This window comes from Mauremys mutica, chromosome 4 (genome assembly GCF_020497125.1).
Source record: "Mauremys mutica isolate MM-2020 ecotype Southern chromosome 4, ASM2049712v1, whole genome shotgun sequence".
NCBI lineage: Eukaryota > Metazoa > Chordata > Testudines > Geoemydidae > Mauremys > Mauremys mutica.
Genome location: NC_059075.1, coordinates 73325187 through 73340823, shown reverse-complemented (window position 1 = coordinate 73340823; position 15637 = coordinate 73325187). Strand labels below are relative to the sequence as shown.

Below are 15637 nucleotides of genomic sequence, written 5' to 3'. Positions count from 1 at the left end.
ACACACACAAAATGTGCTTAACAGCTTCAAAATCTTGTTTTGCATAAGTCTCCCTGCATTTTTCTTCTTCCATTTTCTCCTCATGCAATCTCTTTCTATGTCAAGTCATAGCTCACCTAGACTGTAGATTCTGTTGATAAGGGGCCACATATTATTTCTGTAAAATGGCATGCACACCTTCAGTACTATGTAAAAACATGAAACCAACAAACCTCTATTACTACTACAGGGACTACCATTCTCAGAATAACTTCTACACCTTTACATTCCTCCACACAACTTTGAAATGCATCCTAATCCTGACCTACAATCCCTTCTAGTCCTAGGATACCATAAAGCTCCAAAAGCTATTCCAAATCTTTACTCTCATCCCTCCCTTGCTGTTCCAATACTGGGCCACTTCACAGCTCATTTCTGACCTGCAGTATCTATGCCAGTAAAACAGAAATGTCTTGCTCCAGTGTCTACTCACCAAGCACATACTCAGATAATGCAAATTATAGAAGATAGCAGAAGTGCATTTGTTGGGCTCAATTCAGACACAGCAAAGAAAGATTTAAAGCACTGAGGGGAAAATATTTGCACCACTAGGTGAAGCACTGACTTAGTTTCTCAAAGTGATTTTAGGGTTGGCAAAAAGAGCCAGGTTAACTGCCCTGGAAACTAAAGTCCTCTATTTGCACAGCAGATAGAGCAGGAGCAGCCTACAAGCTTCCTCCCAAACCCATCCCTTTGTTAACGCGCCTTAAACCCTGACCTTAAAAGCCTATTGCTAGAAACAGGACGGGAAGTTTAAATGTGCATGGCTAATTTGGTCATTAGCTTCTCTCATGAGAAGACAGACAAATTCTGTCACCTTCTACACTCTACATTACTCTACCCTAGCGCACATTTTTTCTCTCATTCTTACTATCTGCCTTTGTGCCCCTGGCACGTACCCAAGAAAACCACCTCCCCACTTCTTTTTGTGCCTTTTCCATTATGTTTCCTTCCACGGTGCCCCTATTCCTGGAACTCTTTCACTCTATTCAAATCCCTCATTGCAACTCAGTTTAGTCCATCAATGTACATCAACTCATTTAAACAAACCAAACAAATGCAACTGTATGTGCTAAAATAGCATTTTCTTCTAGTTGACCAATGAACTGTGTCTTAATTTTGCAGGTTCCTTGGAACTGGGCCCTCATCTTCCCTATTACTTGTACAGACTGTTACCAGTGCTTAAAAAAGTCAATTAGTGCCAAGTGTGGTGGAAGTGTTTATGTTGTGGAAAGGTATCCACTAGCCACTGAACTGAGACCAACGACTCATTTCAAACAGGTCAAATAACCATTAGATAATAAATTGCAGTTATTACTGACTTAGGTTGAATTTAAAATATTGGCAACATGGAGTTGAAAGGCTCCTTATCCTATTATTAATCCCTCAGCTATCCAATACTCCCCATTTATTTTTAAAATGTATAACTTGCAAAGAAAAAGAAAGCATTACTTTACCATGGCAGTAGATGATGAGCAAATAAACAATGGCAAACAAGAGGTCATGGACTTAGTTTATTTCTTACACCTTAACTCCAGGAGTAATAAAAGCAGTATAAAACAAAATACATATTTTACCTGTGGATCTTGCTTCATTTGGGCAACCAGTTTCTAGAAAGAAAGGGAGATATTCATCAATACATTACAGGGTTCAATCAAGGTTGGGTTTATTGGACAGTTTATGTAATGGCCCTGATTAGAAGTTGGAATTTAAAGAAGATATCCTGTACTTAAAAAAAATTTTTTTTTTAAATAGCAAGATTTAGCTCATCATGAACCCAAATTATTTTATAATTCACAGAAATGTATTTAACGTAATGAGACATCCCCATTAATTCTATAGTCAGCCTGTCACATTTCATATTTAGCTGAAGGATGCTACTACGTTACCTCTTTTTAAACAGTTCCTGCAAAAAAAAAAAAAATCCCTTTAAGGACAATTTAAGCCAGCTGGGTAACCTAATCAAATAGCTGTGTCTTCTCTAAAACTGCTGCCTTCTTTGCCCACAGCCACAAGGAATACTGAACAGACTGAACTACTTCAGATACAATAGCTGTTTGTTTGTATAAATCAAATGCAGCACATTTTAGGCAGTAAGGAACTGCTTGTGTGTTGGTTTGGCTGGTACCATGTGAGAGACCCGTGTTCAAAAGAGACTTTTCCACTTTCATCCCTTGAACTGGCAGTGACAGATCATCATGGATGAAATACCCCCCACATCCAAGGGGAAGTAGACAGATGATTACACCATTCACTGCTGTTCCTCCTTCAGTTCCTTCAGGCAGTTGCAGAAGGGTGTTGCTTATATAGCTAAGCAAGAGGGAGGTTATCAGGATTTTACTAAGGAAAACCAGAAGCCCAGAATGATAAGGCGCGATAAACCGAACAACGCAAAATTCCTGTTTTAGTGGTGGCCATTTCACCACATCAAATTACCATGTCCCCTTCAGATTCACAGATGAATAAAGTCCACACTTGCTTCCCTATCCCCTTATAAGAAAAGGAAAAAAAAAGTGAGAAAGAATCCAGAATATAAACAGATCCATTATTACACTGCATTTCACTCACATCAAATTGCTTTCTTAAAGATTTCAGACTTTATTTGTAGTTAAAATAAATAATAAATACAAATAAATTTGTAAAGTCTCCTTTCATACCCTAAAAAAAGGACAGATAGCAGACATGCCTCTTTAGTCATGCAGAGAAGCGGATATCTTCCCAAAAGTTTATATTCTTGGCCCATTTTCATCTGCTCCTCAGTGCTCACTACCTCAGATAAAGTTATGTTAAAATAACTGCTAGTTTTTAATATACATTGTATTTAAAATTTGGAGACAGATTATTTTCTCACAACTTTTCATAAGACAACTTGCAAAAGTCAGCTTGACTATAAACTCTCTCTCATACAGCATTAAGTATCAGCAAATATTAGTAAGTTAGGATCACAATACTGCACCATCCTCCAAGTAGGCAGGAGTTCAATGTGAGAGAGAACAATGGAAGCTGGGCTCAAGTTGTTTAAAATATTTCTCTTCTCCTTTTCCTTCAGATGGGGAGAAGGGAAGAGGTAATCCAGGCTCTCCCATTAATCTGCCCCAAGAGTACTAGTGGAGACCAATTCTTCTGTGAGGACAGACAAATGCAACTCCCTTTGAAGCCCCTCAACAATAACAAGTGAATTAACAAGGGCAAGGTGCTTTAGAATGAAACCAAGTACTGCCTTCCACACAGCAGCTGAAAGCACTACTTCATAGAATCACAGAAGCACAGAAATGTAGGGCTGGAAGGGACCTTGAGAATCATCAAGTCCAGCCCTCTAGGCTGTGGCAGGACCAAATAAACCTAGACCATCCCTGACAGGTGTTTGTACAACCTGTTTTTAAAAAACTCCAATAATGGAGATTCCACAACCTGCCTTGGAAGCCTTTAGTTAGAAAGTTTTTCTTAATAGCTATCCTAAATCTCCAATGCTGCAGATTCAACCCATTACTTCTTGTTCTACCTTCAGTGAACATGGAGAACAGTTGATCACCGTGTCCTTTTTGTAACAGCCCTTAACACATCTGAAAACTATCATCAGGTCCCCACTCAGTCTTCTTTTCTCGACTAAACATGCTCAGTTTTTTCCCTCATAGGACAGGTTTTCTAAATCTTTTACCATTTTTGTGGCTCTCCTCTGGACTCTTTGCAATTTGTCCACATCTTTCCTAAAGCCTGGTGCCCAGAACTGGACACAGTACTCCAGCTGAGGCCTCACCAGTGCCGAGTAGAGCAGGACAATTATCGTCCATGTCTTACATATGACAATCCGATTAATTCACCTCAGAATGATATTAGCCTTTTTTGCAGCTGCATCATGTTGTTGACTTCAGTAAGATTCCTTATCTCTTCTAGCTCAGAGTGAAGGATAGAACTGAGTCTCAAACCTGAAGCATCTTTCCATTTGCAAGAAGTTATGATTCCCACTAGTGGCAGCCCTGTCCAGGACTTATTTCTGTAAGACTTTTGATCATTAGTACAGTGGGTGGTGCAGGAAAGGAGGGGAGAGTCAGTCCTAATGAGTTTAAAAGGCTACAATCATAAATATAAAATGGGGAGATGCAATGAAGGAAAAAAACACCTAGCACATTAAAAGTGAGTTTATTTTAATAATGTCTCCTTAATATAATCACAATATTCATTTTCATATAACAGAATACTATAGCTGCCACAGGTAAGGTGCAGAATAAAGAGGTTGGAAGGTTGTACAATATGAAAAAATTTGACAACCACTAATTTCATATATTTCTAGATAAGCATACATGTCCCCATCAGCAACATGGGTACAGGGAATGAGGAAAAGGAGGAATTTGTACAGTTAACTTAAATTTAATGAAGCCATCTGAAAGAGAAATCTGGGGAGTCAAAAAACTGATAAACAAAGATGACACGATGAAGGACAATTCACTCAGTGACACGTAGTGCTGGCTTTTGAGTGTGCTATATTGTACCTTTTGCTGAAATACAAAATATTACCAATATATATTTCTATGCAGGATTTTTCTTAAATCAAAATTATATCACATAACTTACTTTTCCAATACACTGCCTAATGTCACTCTCCATTTGAGCTGTACAGCAGTAAACAACCATGAAGTTTCCTGAACTCTATCTTTACTTTGTTACTGACACACCTATATGCTCCTGAAAAAGTTACCTTTTAAAATGAAAAATATGATTAGTAGAAATAAAAGTGAAGACAGGGGGCAAAGTCCTTTAGGCCAATTTCTTCTTTTATGGCGAGATGCTAGAGAGACACTTCCATAACTAGGGCTGAAATAAACCTTCTGCTATAAACGACACCTCTGACTTTGCCAAATCAAAACCAATTTGCCTGAAATCAGTCTTAGTTCAGGGTAGAATTTTTTGGGAAAGCCTAAGGCACATTGGACACAAAAAATAAAATGAAAATAAAAATAAAAAAAATAGAAGATACATGGGTCCATTTTTTGAAAATAATTTTCTCTTCCTAAACATTATCCAACTTCTTAAAAAAACACACACAACAAAACATTAGTAGACCTATACCTAAAAATATCAGTTGCCTTTAGTAAGTACTGGTACCTTTGAGCAATTCGGGGAGAGTTTGGAATGTATTTAGGACACAATGTGAAAACAGCATTCTGAACACTGCATATCAGTTGGCACATATTCTAAGAAACATGCACAGGCCTGATGCATGCTTCATAACCCTGCAACAGTGCCATGGGCCATTAAGAAAGCATTCAGAACCTCAATACAAAACTTTATGAACTCCACATGGAAGATAAAGACCTTCAAATTCCTGAGCAGTACTGTTATAGAGCATCCACCCCACACTTGCATGTAAGGGGTTAATGGTGCCGTACGGAGGCTGTGCAAAAATGAAACCATTTTTGGCTGCAAGGAGCAGCCAATCAGAGCCTTGCAGACCCATATAAGAAGAGCTGCAGAACAAAACAGGTTCAGTTGCTCCCTGGAGCTCAATGAGGAAGGCCTGGCTGCCTTGCAGGAAGGAGTAGTGCCAGCACTCTGGACGGAGCAGTGCTACTACCGGGGAAGCTAAAGAGAGCTCCTGGCTGGTGGCTAAGACTGGCATGCCGAGGACCTGAGGGAAGGGTGAAGAAGGTGCTGGAGCTGTGGAGAAGTGGCCAGGGAAATGTACTAAGAGGTTGGAGGGGATGCAGCATGTGGCTGGCATCTACAGGGTCCCTGGGCCAGAACCTGGAATAGTGGGTGGGCCCAGGTCCCCCCACATACAGTGAGACACTGGTTGGACTGGCTCCCAGAAGGGGGAGCGCAGTGTGTGGGCCATGGCCAGAGGACTGTGTCATGAAGAAGATGCCGTAGTCCTTGGAGTGATGCGGATCCAGGAGCAGGAGTGACAGTGGGTGAGGAACATTGGGAGCAGACATATTGACCTGCAGAGCTGATCGACAAGACAAGACAACCAGCAAGAGGCACTAGTATGATGAGTGGAGCCCCATCACAAGCACATAATGGTAATCTGCAATTCTGGAAGCTGGTATCTGGCTTTCTTTAAATGATCCACCTGCTCCCAATAAAAGGCCTCAGGGTCTATCAGAATGCATCTAAATCTAGAATACAGGAAAGGCTTGAGTTCTGTTCCACACTCTTCCATGTTTTGGTCTTAACACTTCATAAACTTTATTCAGTTAGAGCTCACAACATCCCTGTGAGCTAGACAAATATAATCATCCTCATTTTACTGATCTAGCCATTCAAGTATTATGCTCATCGTGGTAGCTGACAAAAACAGAAGTGAAGAAACTTGCTCACAGCAAGTCAGTGTCAGAGCCAAGTTTACAGTTCAAATTTTCTATAAACTTCATCACAGAATCCCACACACATCTCATTTTACTCGCGTAAAAGTAGCAGCAGTTCTCACATGTCCCTCAGAGATACTCACATGGTTAGTTGATTTTATATTAATTTAGTATTTTGAAAAGATAACACTACATTATGGTAGTAACTCCATAGTTATGGTTGTGACCTTACCTTATATTTGAAAAACCATTTTGATACACCTCCACTTACGTTTCTCAAACCTATACCAATCTAACTAAAATTAACCTTTCCGTTTCATCGCAAATGAGTAACTGATTTTTATTGTCATTTACCATCTGACAGACAAAGCTTAAGCATCCTAACACTACAAAATAAAGATTCTTCTTGAGCTCAGGTGAAAGGAGGTTGTTTCTGCAGCCAAAAATCTTGGGTTCTATTTAAAATACCACTCGAGTGGCTTTCACCCTGGTGTCTAAGCCCCAGCTGTATCAGCATTCAGCATGTTCTCGCTGGAACACATCTCTCCATGATTCCAGGATTTTCTCCCTATCCCTCATGTTGGCTGTACATGCCTTTAGACCACAGAAAGACCTTTCAGCCAAAATTCACTGAAAATGCCCTCTTTAGATTGTTTCCTCAATGCTGAAGAATGTCAGTTAAAAAAAAAGAAAAAATTCAGACCAATGGATTTATGAAATATTTACTGGCATGAAGAAGCCACTGATGGTTAAACAGAAAGTTTAAAGTGTAAAGTTCTATAGCAATTTCAAAACTTAACAGGCTATTGCTATACCTGACCTCTTAGGACTAACCATTACTTGCACTAAAATGTATGAGAAGAAAACTATGAAATAAAGAATCAAACTTACCTGGTGAACCTGAATTTCCACTTTCAGAGCCTCCTGTAGAGTCTGCAACTCCATTCTCTACCTTCTCCACTCTTTCTAGCTGTCTCTTTACTAATTCCACAGTGCGTTCAGTCTCTGGCTTCAGAAAATGAAAGTTCCTTTTCTCCACACTATTGCTGTAGAATAAAGTTTTTATTTTATGGTTAACAGAAGCCAGAAATTAGGCAGTTTTTAAAAAGTAGTTATACTATAATAAAAAACATGAATACTGAAATCAAATAGACCAGGGGTCAGCAACCTTTCAGAAGTGGTGTGCCAAGTCTTTGTTTATTCACTTTAATTTAAGGTTTCGCATGCCAATAATACATTTTAAACCTTTTTAGAAGGTCTCTTTCTATAAGTCTATAATGTATAACTAAACTACTGTCATATGTAAAGTAAATAAGGTTTCAGAATGTTTAAGAAGCTTCATTTAAAATTAAATTAAAATGCAGAGCCCCCCCAGACTGGTGGCCAGGACCTGGGCAGTGTGAATGCCACTGAAAATCAGCTTGCCTGCCGCCTTCGGCACCCGTGCCATAGGTTGCCTACCCCTGAAATAGAACATCTTTCATAATAGCATCTGAATCTAATTTGCAGATGATCCTTGCAAACATAAGGAACATAACAAATTCCCAAAGAAGGCTTTCCTTCTGATCTTTTAACCTGCCCTGGAAACTTTCTGAACTCCTGAAAATTGGCATTCTTGCTCCCTGTGTTTAAGTTTGCGGGCGTTTGCCTACAAACGCTCTACTAACATATATATTAAACTAGAACAGAATATATATTCACAGTGCTGCACGAAAGGGATTCAAACATATCTTTCCATGACATTCTGTCAATCTTAATAACCCACACAGACCTCATGTACACATGGGAATAGCCCTGATTCAGTAATCTGTTGCACTGCACTAGTGTTAATGAGAACAAGACAGAATATGGCATTAACTAAGCTCACTAGAGTTTCAAGCAGAGGTAAACCCAGGTTACCTCAATTGATGCAAAACACAATTTGCCCTTTTCTACCGTTAGGGGTCAGCACCAGCACAGCTCCACTGGTTACAGGCCACCAATTACTGAATCAGGGTTATTCCTGATCATGCGTAAGTAAAGCCTCAGTCTCAAATGAATAGGATATTCATATTCTCTTCCTGCCTGACACAGGCTGGCTGGCCCTCTAAACGGAGATTGGCTCAGTCTGACCCATGATGGATTGACTACCACTCCCCCCAGCAGGGCCAGCTCCAGACCCAAGCGCGCCAAGCAGGCACGTGGGGCGGCATTGTCCTGGCAGGGCGGCATTTGGCTCCGGCGGACCTTCCGCAGTTATGCCTGCAGGAGGTCCACCGGAGCCCCGGGAGGAGCGGACCTGCCGCAGGCATGACTGCGGAGGGTCCCCTCTTCCTGCGGCTCCGCTTGAGCTCCCGCAGGCATGTCTGCGGCGGGTGCGCTGGTCCCGCGGCTCAGACGGAGCTCCCGCAGGCATGCCTGCGGATGCTCCACCGGAGCCGCGGGACCACGGGACCGTCCGCAGGCACTTCTGCCCCGGCCGCGGGACCGGGGAAGGGCGGCGCGAGCGGCGCGGCGCGCCACCCTGCTTGGGGCGGCGGAATTTCTAGAGCCGCCCCTGCCCCCCAGATAACCCTGATTGTCTGGGTGTCAGGTGACTCCATTCAATTATCACACCCAGACAGGGAGGTAGGAGTTGGGCAATTTCCATAAGGGCTGGGAGAGTTCGGCTGGGGAGAGAGCTGCAGAAAGGAGGTTGCCTCTTGTGAGGGCTCTGATTGGAGGAGGGCAGCAGGGGAGAAGCAGGCTCCTGTGGCAGAACCAGGAAAAGGCCAATCCCCAGGCAGATTACCTGAAAGTAGACTGGAAATACAGACCCAGACTGGGGGAAAGACTCCAGGGAAGAAGCCCTGAGGGTCATCACTCAGAACAGGGTAGAAGGGTAGCTCAGGAAAAGCAGAAGACACTTTTGTTTTTTATGTTTTCTTTAGACTAGAGACTGCTACTTGACAGACCATCCCTAGGCAGGCCACTCATCTGGTATTAAAATTGACAGTCCTGCTTTTCTAGTGTTTGTTCTCTTCCAGCACACAGGTGTGTATTTGTCTGGTATCAGACGTCGGACACCATTTTGAAGAGCATGCTGCTCCACCCCGACCACCATGACCTTGTACACAAGGTCTTAAAAACAGTACTCCCATGTGGCGTAACCTCATGCACTTGCATCCGAGATCACGCTGTATCAGGGGAGCCTTTTAAAAAGTTTTAAATATTTATTCTAAAATCTTCAGAACTCATTATGTATCCAATCTCTGTAGCCATTATTGACGCATCAGGTGTTACACACTACAGAATACTAGGATATTAAAATAGCTAGGATATTTTTTAAATCTTTTTTTAAAGTAGAAAACCTTCATAATGGGATTTTTTTAAAGGGACACTGCCAATTTAGCTTAGGTCATACATTTTAGCTTTCAAAAACACCCAAGAACTATTAAAAGAGTGATATTTTTTAAATAAAAAATTTGAACATTTTAATTTAAACTGGATATTCTAATTAAATAAAATACAGGTCTATTTTAAAAAATAAACCGATTTAAAATTAAAATTTGAAATTGTGACAGCCTATGTTAAGGCCTAAACTTACTATAATACATTTTATGCAGTGTTGTAGCAGCCATGTCAGGCCCAAGATACGAGAGAGAGAAGGTGTGTGAGTTAATAGCTTTTATTGGAGGAATAGCGCTGCGTAAGCTCAAAAGCTTGTATCTCACCAACAGAATTTGGTCTGACAGAAGCTATTACCTCACCCACTTTGTCTCTCTCTAATCTATTAAGACCATTTAAAATTAAATTAAAAAAGAATATTCAAGCGGTACATGTTTACAGCTGAATTTCTGAAGAAAGTGAAACCACTGAACTAGTGGTAGTCATGGGCTAAGTACCCGGGACCAGAGTTTGTTGAAGTGCTAAACCAGTTTAAGACAGCAATAGCCTCTTCTGGAAGCGCAGGGAAAATATTTTCTTCATGCCAGTTTAACTAGTTCAGTTCAATGACTAGTTCATTCAAAGTTAAGACACCAATTGGAAGCTGAAAAGCATGAAAGCTTGTTTTCCACTTCCAATCTATGAATAAAAATGTGATACAACGGAATGAGATTTACTAGCTCTAAAATCCAGAAGACAAACTAAAGAATCAGTTTAATTAATTAACAATAGATAATGCTTTGTTCAATAAATCAGTTATAGTTTTAAATGCAAATGTTTTCAAATATTTTATAAAAATGTTTATTCATTCAGCACATTTAAGGCAGAACTTTTAATGAATTAAAAAAATTAAGTTTTAGTGCATTTTTAGTTGCATTAGAATTTCCAGCCAAATACAGCTTTACACAATCTCTCTCTCTCTCACACACACACAAAATCTAGTAAACAAGAAATGCATTATTCACCACTTTCTAACAATCAAAAATGTAAAAATTAGGAATCTAATAAATGTATGTTAAACTCTAAAGTTCCTTAATTAAACTTGTACTGTAGCCTCCTAGTTTTATAAAAGCAGCACCAAATTTAGTGTAACGGCTATATTTAATTGAAAATCAGCATGTTGTAACGGTGAGCAACCAGTTAAAATTAACCTCTCTTTAGGAAAATAGCTGAAGTACAAATGCAAAGCAAGATTAAAATCTGATTTCAATCAAGGTTTCCTGCTTGCTGATCTCAATTATTAAAATCTGTGATTTAAATCAATCCATGGTGATTATTAATAAAGTCAATGAGTCTTATTTTAACATTCTCTATGGCAGTTCTCAAACTTCATTGTACCGCGACCCCCTTCTGACAACAAAAATTATTACACAACCCCAGACGAGAGGACCAAAGCCTGAGCCCAGCTGCCCCAGGTGGCAGGACCAAAGCCCAAGCCCTACCATCCGAGGCACGGGGGCCAAAGCCAAAGAGCTTCAGCCCCAGGCAGGGGTCTGTAACCTGAGCCCCACCACCCAGGGCAGAAGTCCTTGGGCTTTGGCTTCGGTCCCGGGCGGTGCCACAGCCCTATGTCCCAACAAGTCTGAGCCAGCCCTAGCGACCCCATTAAAATGGGGTCCCGACCCAGAGTTTGAGAACCACTGGCCCATGGGAAACAAACCAGGGTTGGGCAGAAAATGAAACTGATTAAGAACAAAGTGAAATTTACCAGTCTAGTTTTGCAGTCCTGAGTCAAATCGCAAAAAGTACTCAGTATATAAATGGTGAAAATATAAGTATTAGATTTTAATTCATTAATTTAAGTTTAACAGACACTAGTTATAGGTAAAGTGTTTTTTTAAAAACAAGGGGGGGCTCCAATCATGTCTTCTAGAACTGTGAATGGAAGGACCATCTGAGTGTGGCTCTCCCTGAATCTGATATTGAAGAGACAGGGCAGCTGCTTATACAGCACCACACTCACACAGAGATTCTTCCACAGGTTTCATGAAGTTCATATGGGCGAGTAGGTGGAAATTAGGTGAGAAACTACACATCATTTCCCAGCTCTTGTGCTACAAACCTTTATGAGAAAATACAACTCTAGGCTCTCTTACCCTTTCCTCAGAGGCCCCACCAGGGTTCCAGAAGGACCCGTGTCCTGGTAAATTGCTGCTGATGCAACTCCAATTGAAACGCAGTACTTGGGAGCTAAGTGGGGGGTGAATGCTGAGGTAAGGAGCCTCAGAAGCACAGGGTCTTCCACAGGCCTCAGGGAATTGACCAGATTTCGGAGCAGGCCCCAGAGTCTGTGATTAGGCCAATCTCACATATCCCCAACTGGATGACATGAGGAAAATCTCTGCATGGGATTCCTCATGGACATCTGCTTTCCCCAAACCCTTCATGACCACTGGAGAAAGAGATCTGAGCCATAATTTCTCTCATCAGCGTCTCTTTAAACAACAAGAAAAATCTATAAACAATTAGTATCCTGCAATAAAATATTAATCCTTTGAGTTATAGAAGTGCAAACAATTCACCTATATTCTGCCCTACTTTACGTATTACATTTTTTCATCTAGAAAGGACTATTTTTTTCTTTTTAAACCAAGAAAAATCAATAGTTTCCATTTTTTAGATTGCCTGCCAACCTTCTGTCCAAGAGAAATTTTTTTACAAATGAAAAAAAGAGACCAATACTGAGACCGTTGAGGCCTTCAACTCTAGTGCTTATCTGTTATTGTAGCTAGCACATAATACGGTTATATGATTCTAACAGAGTATTAAACACTGCAGATTTACACCAGCTTAAAACAAAAATGGTGAAAGGCAGAGGAAAAATTAAAAGACTATGCTGCCAAACACAATACAGAAAGAGTAAAATCAGGTTTTACACATGTGCTTTAAATTGAATGTAAAAAGTAACAGAGCACTGGAAATATAAAGACATTATAAAAGACAGTTACTCACCGTAGTAACTGTTGTTCTTCGAGATGTGTTGCTCCTATCCATTCCAGTCAGGTGTGCGCGCCGCGCGTGCACGGCTCTTCGGAACATTTTTACCCTAGCAACTCCGGCGGGCCGGCTGGCGCCCCCTGGAGTGGCGCCGCTATGGCGCCTGTTATATACCCCAGCCGGCCCGTCCGCTCCTCAGTTCCTTCTTGCCGGCTACTCCGACAGTGGGGAAGGAGGGCGGGTCTGGAATGGATAGAAGCAACACATCTCGAAGAACAACAGTTACTACGGTGAGTAACCGTCTTTTCTTCTTCGAGTGATTGCTCCTATGCATTCCAGTCAGGTGATTCCCAAGCCTTACCTAGGCGGTGGGGTCGGAGTGAGACGTGGCGGAGTGTAAAACCGCTGAGCCGAAGGCTGCGTCGTCTCGTGACTGCTGCACCAACGCGTAGTGGGAGGCGAAGGTGTGGACAGAAGACCAGGTAGCCGCTCTACAGATGTCCTGGATGGGGACATGGGCCAGGAAGGCAGCCGACGAGGCTTGCGCCCTCGTGGAGTGAGCGGTGAGGCGGCATGCTGGCACGCGAGCCAGCTCGTAGCATGTGCGGATACATGCCGTCACCCAGGAGGAAATCCTTTGTGAGGAGACCTGCTCGCCCTTCATGCGGTCGGCGACTGCGATAAACAGCTGGGTCGAACGTCGGAAGGGTTTCGTCCGCTCCATGTAAAAGGCAAGCGCCCTGCGGACGTCCAGGGTGTGCAGCTGTTGCTCACGAAGTGAGGCGTGCGGCTTCGGGAAGAAAACCGGGAGGAAAATGTCCTGGTTGAGGTGGAAGGCCGACACCACCTTAGGGAGGAAGGCCGGATGTGGTCGAAGCTGCACCTTGTCACCATGGAAGACGGTGTATGGTGGACCAACCGTTAGAGCACGGAGCTCAGAGACTCGTCTCGCTGATGTAATTGCGACGAGGAAGGCTGTCTTCCAGGAGAGGTAGAGCAGAGAGCACGTGGCCAGAGGCTCGAAGGGCAGACCCATAAGCTTGGCCAGGACGAGGTTCAAATCCCAGGCCGGGGCAGGACGCCGCACCGGCGGGTACAAGCGGTCCAGGCCTTTAAGGAAGCGGGAAACCATCTGGTTGGAGAAGATGGACCGACCTTCCACAGATGGACGAAAGGCGGACACTGCTGCCAGGTGTACCCTCAGGGAGGAGACTGCAAGACCTTGCTCCTTAAGGTACCAGAGGTAGTCCAGGATGGTAGGGACAGGGACTACGAATGGATTGAGTCCTCGTTGGTCACACCAGAGCGCGAATCGCTTCCATTTTGCAAGGTAGGTGGAGCGAGTGGAAGGCTTTCTGCTCTCTAGCAGGACGTGCTGTACTGCCGCCGAACAGCCCCGCTCTGCGTGGGTCAACCACGCAGGTACCAGGCTGTAAGATGGAGGGACTGCAGGTTCGGATGGCGGAGTCTGCCGAAGTCCTGTGTGATGAGGTCCGGCCACAACGGAAGGGGGATGGGATCCCGAACGGAGAGCTCTAGCAGCAGGGTGTACCAATGCTGCCTCGGCCAGGCCGGAGCTACGAGTATGACGTGGGCTCTGTCCCTCCGTAGCTTCTGTAGCACTCGGTGTACGAGCGGGAACGGAGGGAAGGCGTAGAGGAGGTGATCCTTCCAGGAGTAAAGGAAGGCATCCAACAGGGAGCCCGGCGAGTGACCCCGGAACGAGCAAAACAGGTGGCACTTCCTGTTCTCCTTGGACGCGAATAGGTCTACTTGGGGAAACCCCCACCTCTGGAAGATTGTGTGCACGACATCGGAACGGAGAGACCACTCATGGGAGAGGAACGACCTGCTGAGATGGTCGGCCAGCGTGTTCTGCATTCCCGGAAGAAAGGATGCTTCCAGGTGAATGGAGTGGGTCACGCAGAAATCCCACCGGAGCATCGCTTCCTTGCAGAGGAGGGAGGAGCGGGCTCCGCCCTGCTTGTTCACGTAGAACATCGCCGTCGTGTTGTCCGTGAACACTGTCACGCAGCGGCAGCGGCCTTGAAGGCGGGTGCGGAAGGTGTGACACGCCAAACGGATCGCTCGCAGCTCGCGGATGTTGATGTGTAGAGCGAGCTCTTGGGGTGACCAAAGGCCTTGGGTGTGTAGGTCGCCCAGGTGAGCTCCCCAGCCGAGCGCTGAGGCATCCGTGGTCAGAGTGGCGGATGGGCGAGGAGGGTGGAACGGGACTCCCGCACACACGACCTCCGGGTCTAGCCACCAGCTGAGGGACTCGAGGGTTGGCTTGGTGACTGTGACCACCATGTCGATGGGATCTCGATGCGGCCGGTACACCGACGCTAGCCAGGACTGGAACGGGCGTAGGTGGAGCCACGCGTACACGGTGACATACGTACAGGATGCCATGCGAACTGGTAGTGAACGTTGTTGACTACGAACCGCAGGTAGCGTCGATGGGGAGGGTAGATCGCGACATGGAAGTACGCGTCCTTCATGTCGAGGGCGGCAAACCAGTCTCCCGGATCCAGAGAGGGAATGATGGTCCCCAGGGTGACCATGCGGAACTTGGGCTTGAGCAGATACTTGTTTAGCTCTCGAAGGTCCAGTATAGGACGTAGCCCTCCTTTCGCTTTGGGGATGAGAAAATATCGGGAATAGAATCCCCTGCCCCGCCTGTCTTGAGGCACTGCCTCTATGGCACCCACACTCAACAGAGTCTGGACCTCTTGTAAGAGGAATTGCTCGTGAGAGGGGTCCCTGAAGAGGGACAGGGAGGGTGGGTGGGAAGGGGGGGGCGAAACAAACTGAAGGCGGTATCCCGACTGGATTGTTTGGAGCACCCAGTTGTCCGTAGTTATATGGGACCACGCCGAAAAGAAATGGGAGAGGCGGTTGCAAAACAAAAGGGTAGGATCCGGTGGAGAGACTGATGGGCCGTCCTCGGG

General features: G+C 44.1%; 1 protein-coding gene across 3 annotated transcripts in view; it reads right to left on the bottom strand.

The window, feature by feature from the left end:
• PHF21A (PHD finger protein 21A) overlaps window positions 1-15637 on the bottom strand; it is a 294983-nt gene that overhangs the window by 192146 nt on the left and 87200 nt on the right. For all 3 annotated transcript variants that reach the window (XM_045015878.1, XM_045015879.1, XM_045015877.1), the window contains exons 3-4: window positions 7236-7390; window positions 1617-1649 (exon numbers count right to left, since the gene is read on the bottom strand). In XM_045015878.1, the coding sequence (XP_044871813.1) occupies window positions 1617-1649; window positions 7236-7289 (87 nt within the window). In that variant the 5' untranslated portion in view covers window positions 7290-7390. The remainder of the gene's footprint in view (window positions 1-1616; window positions 1650-7235; window positions 7391-15637) is intronic.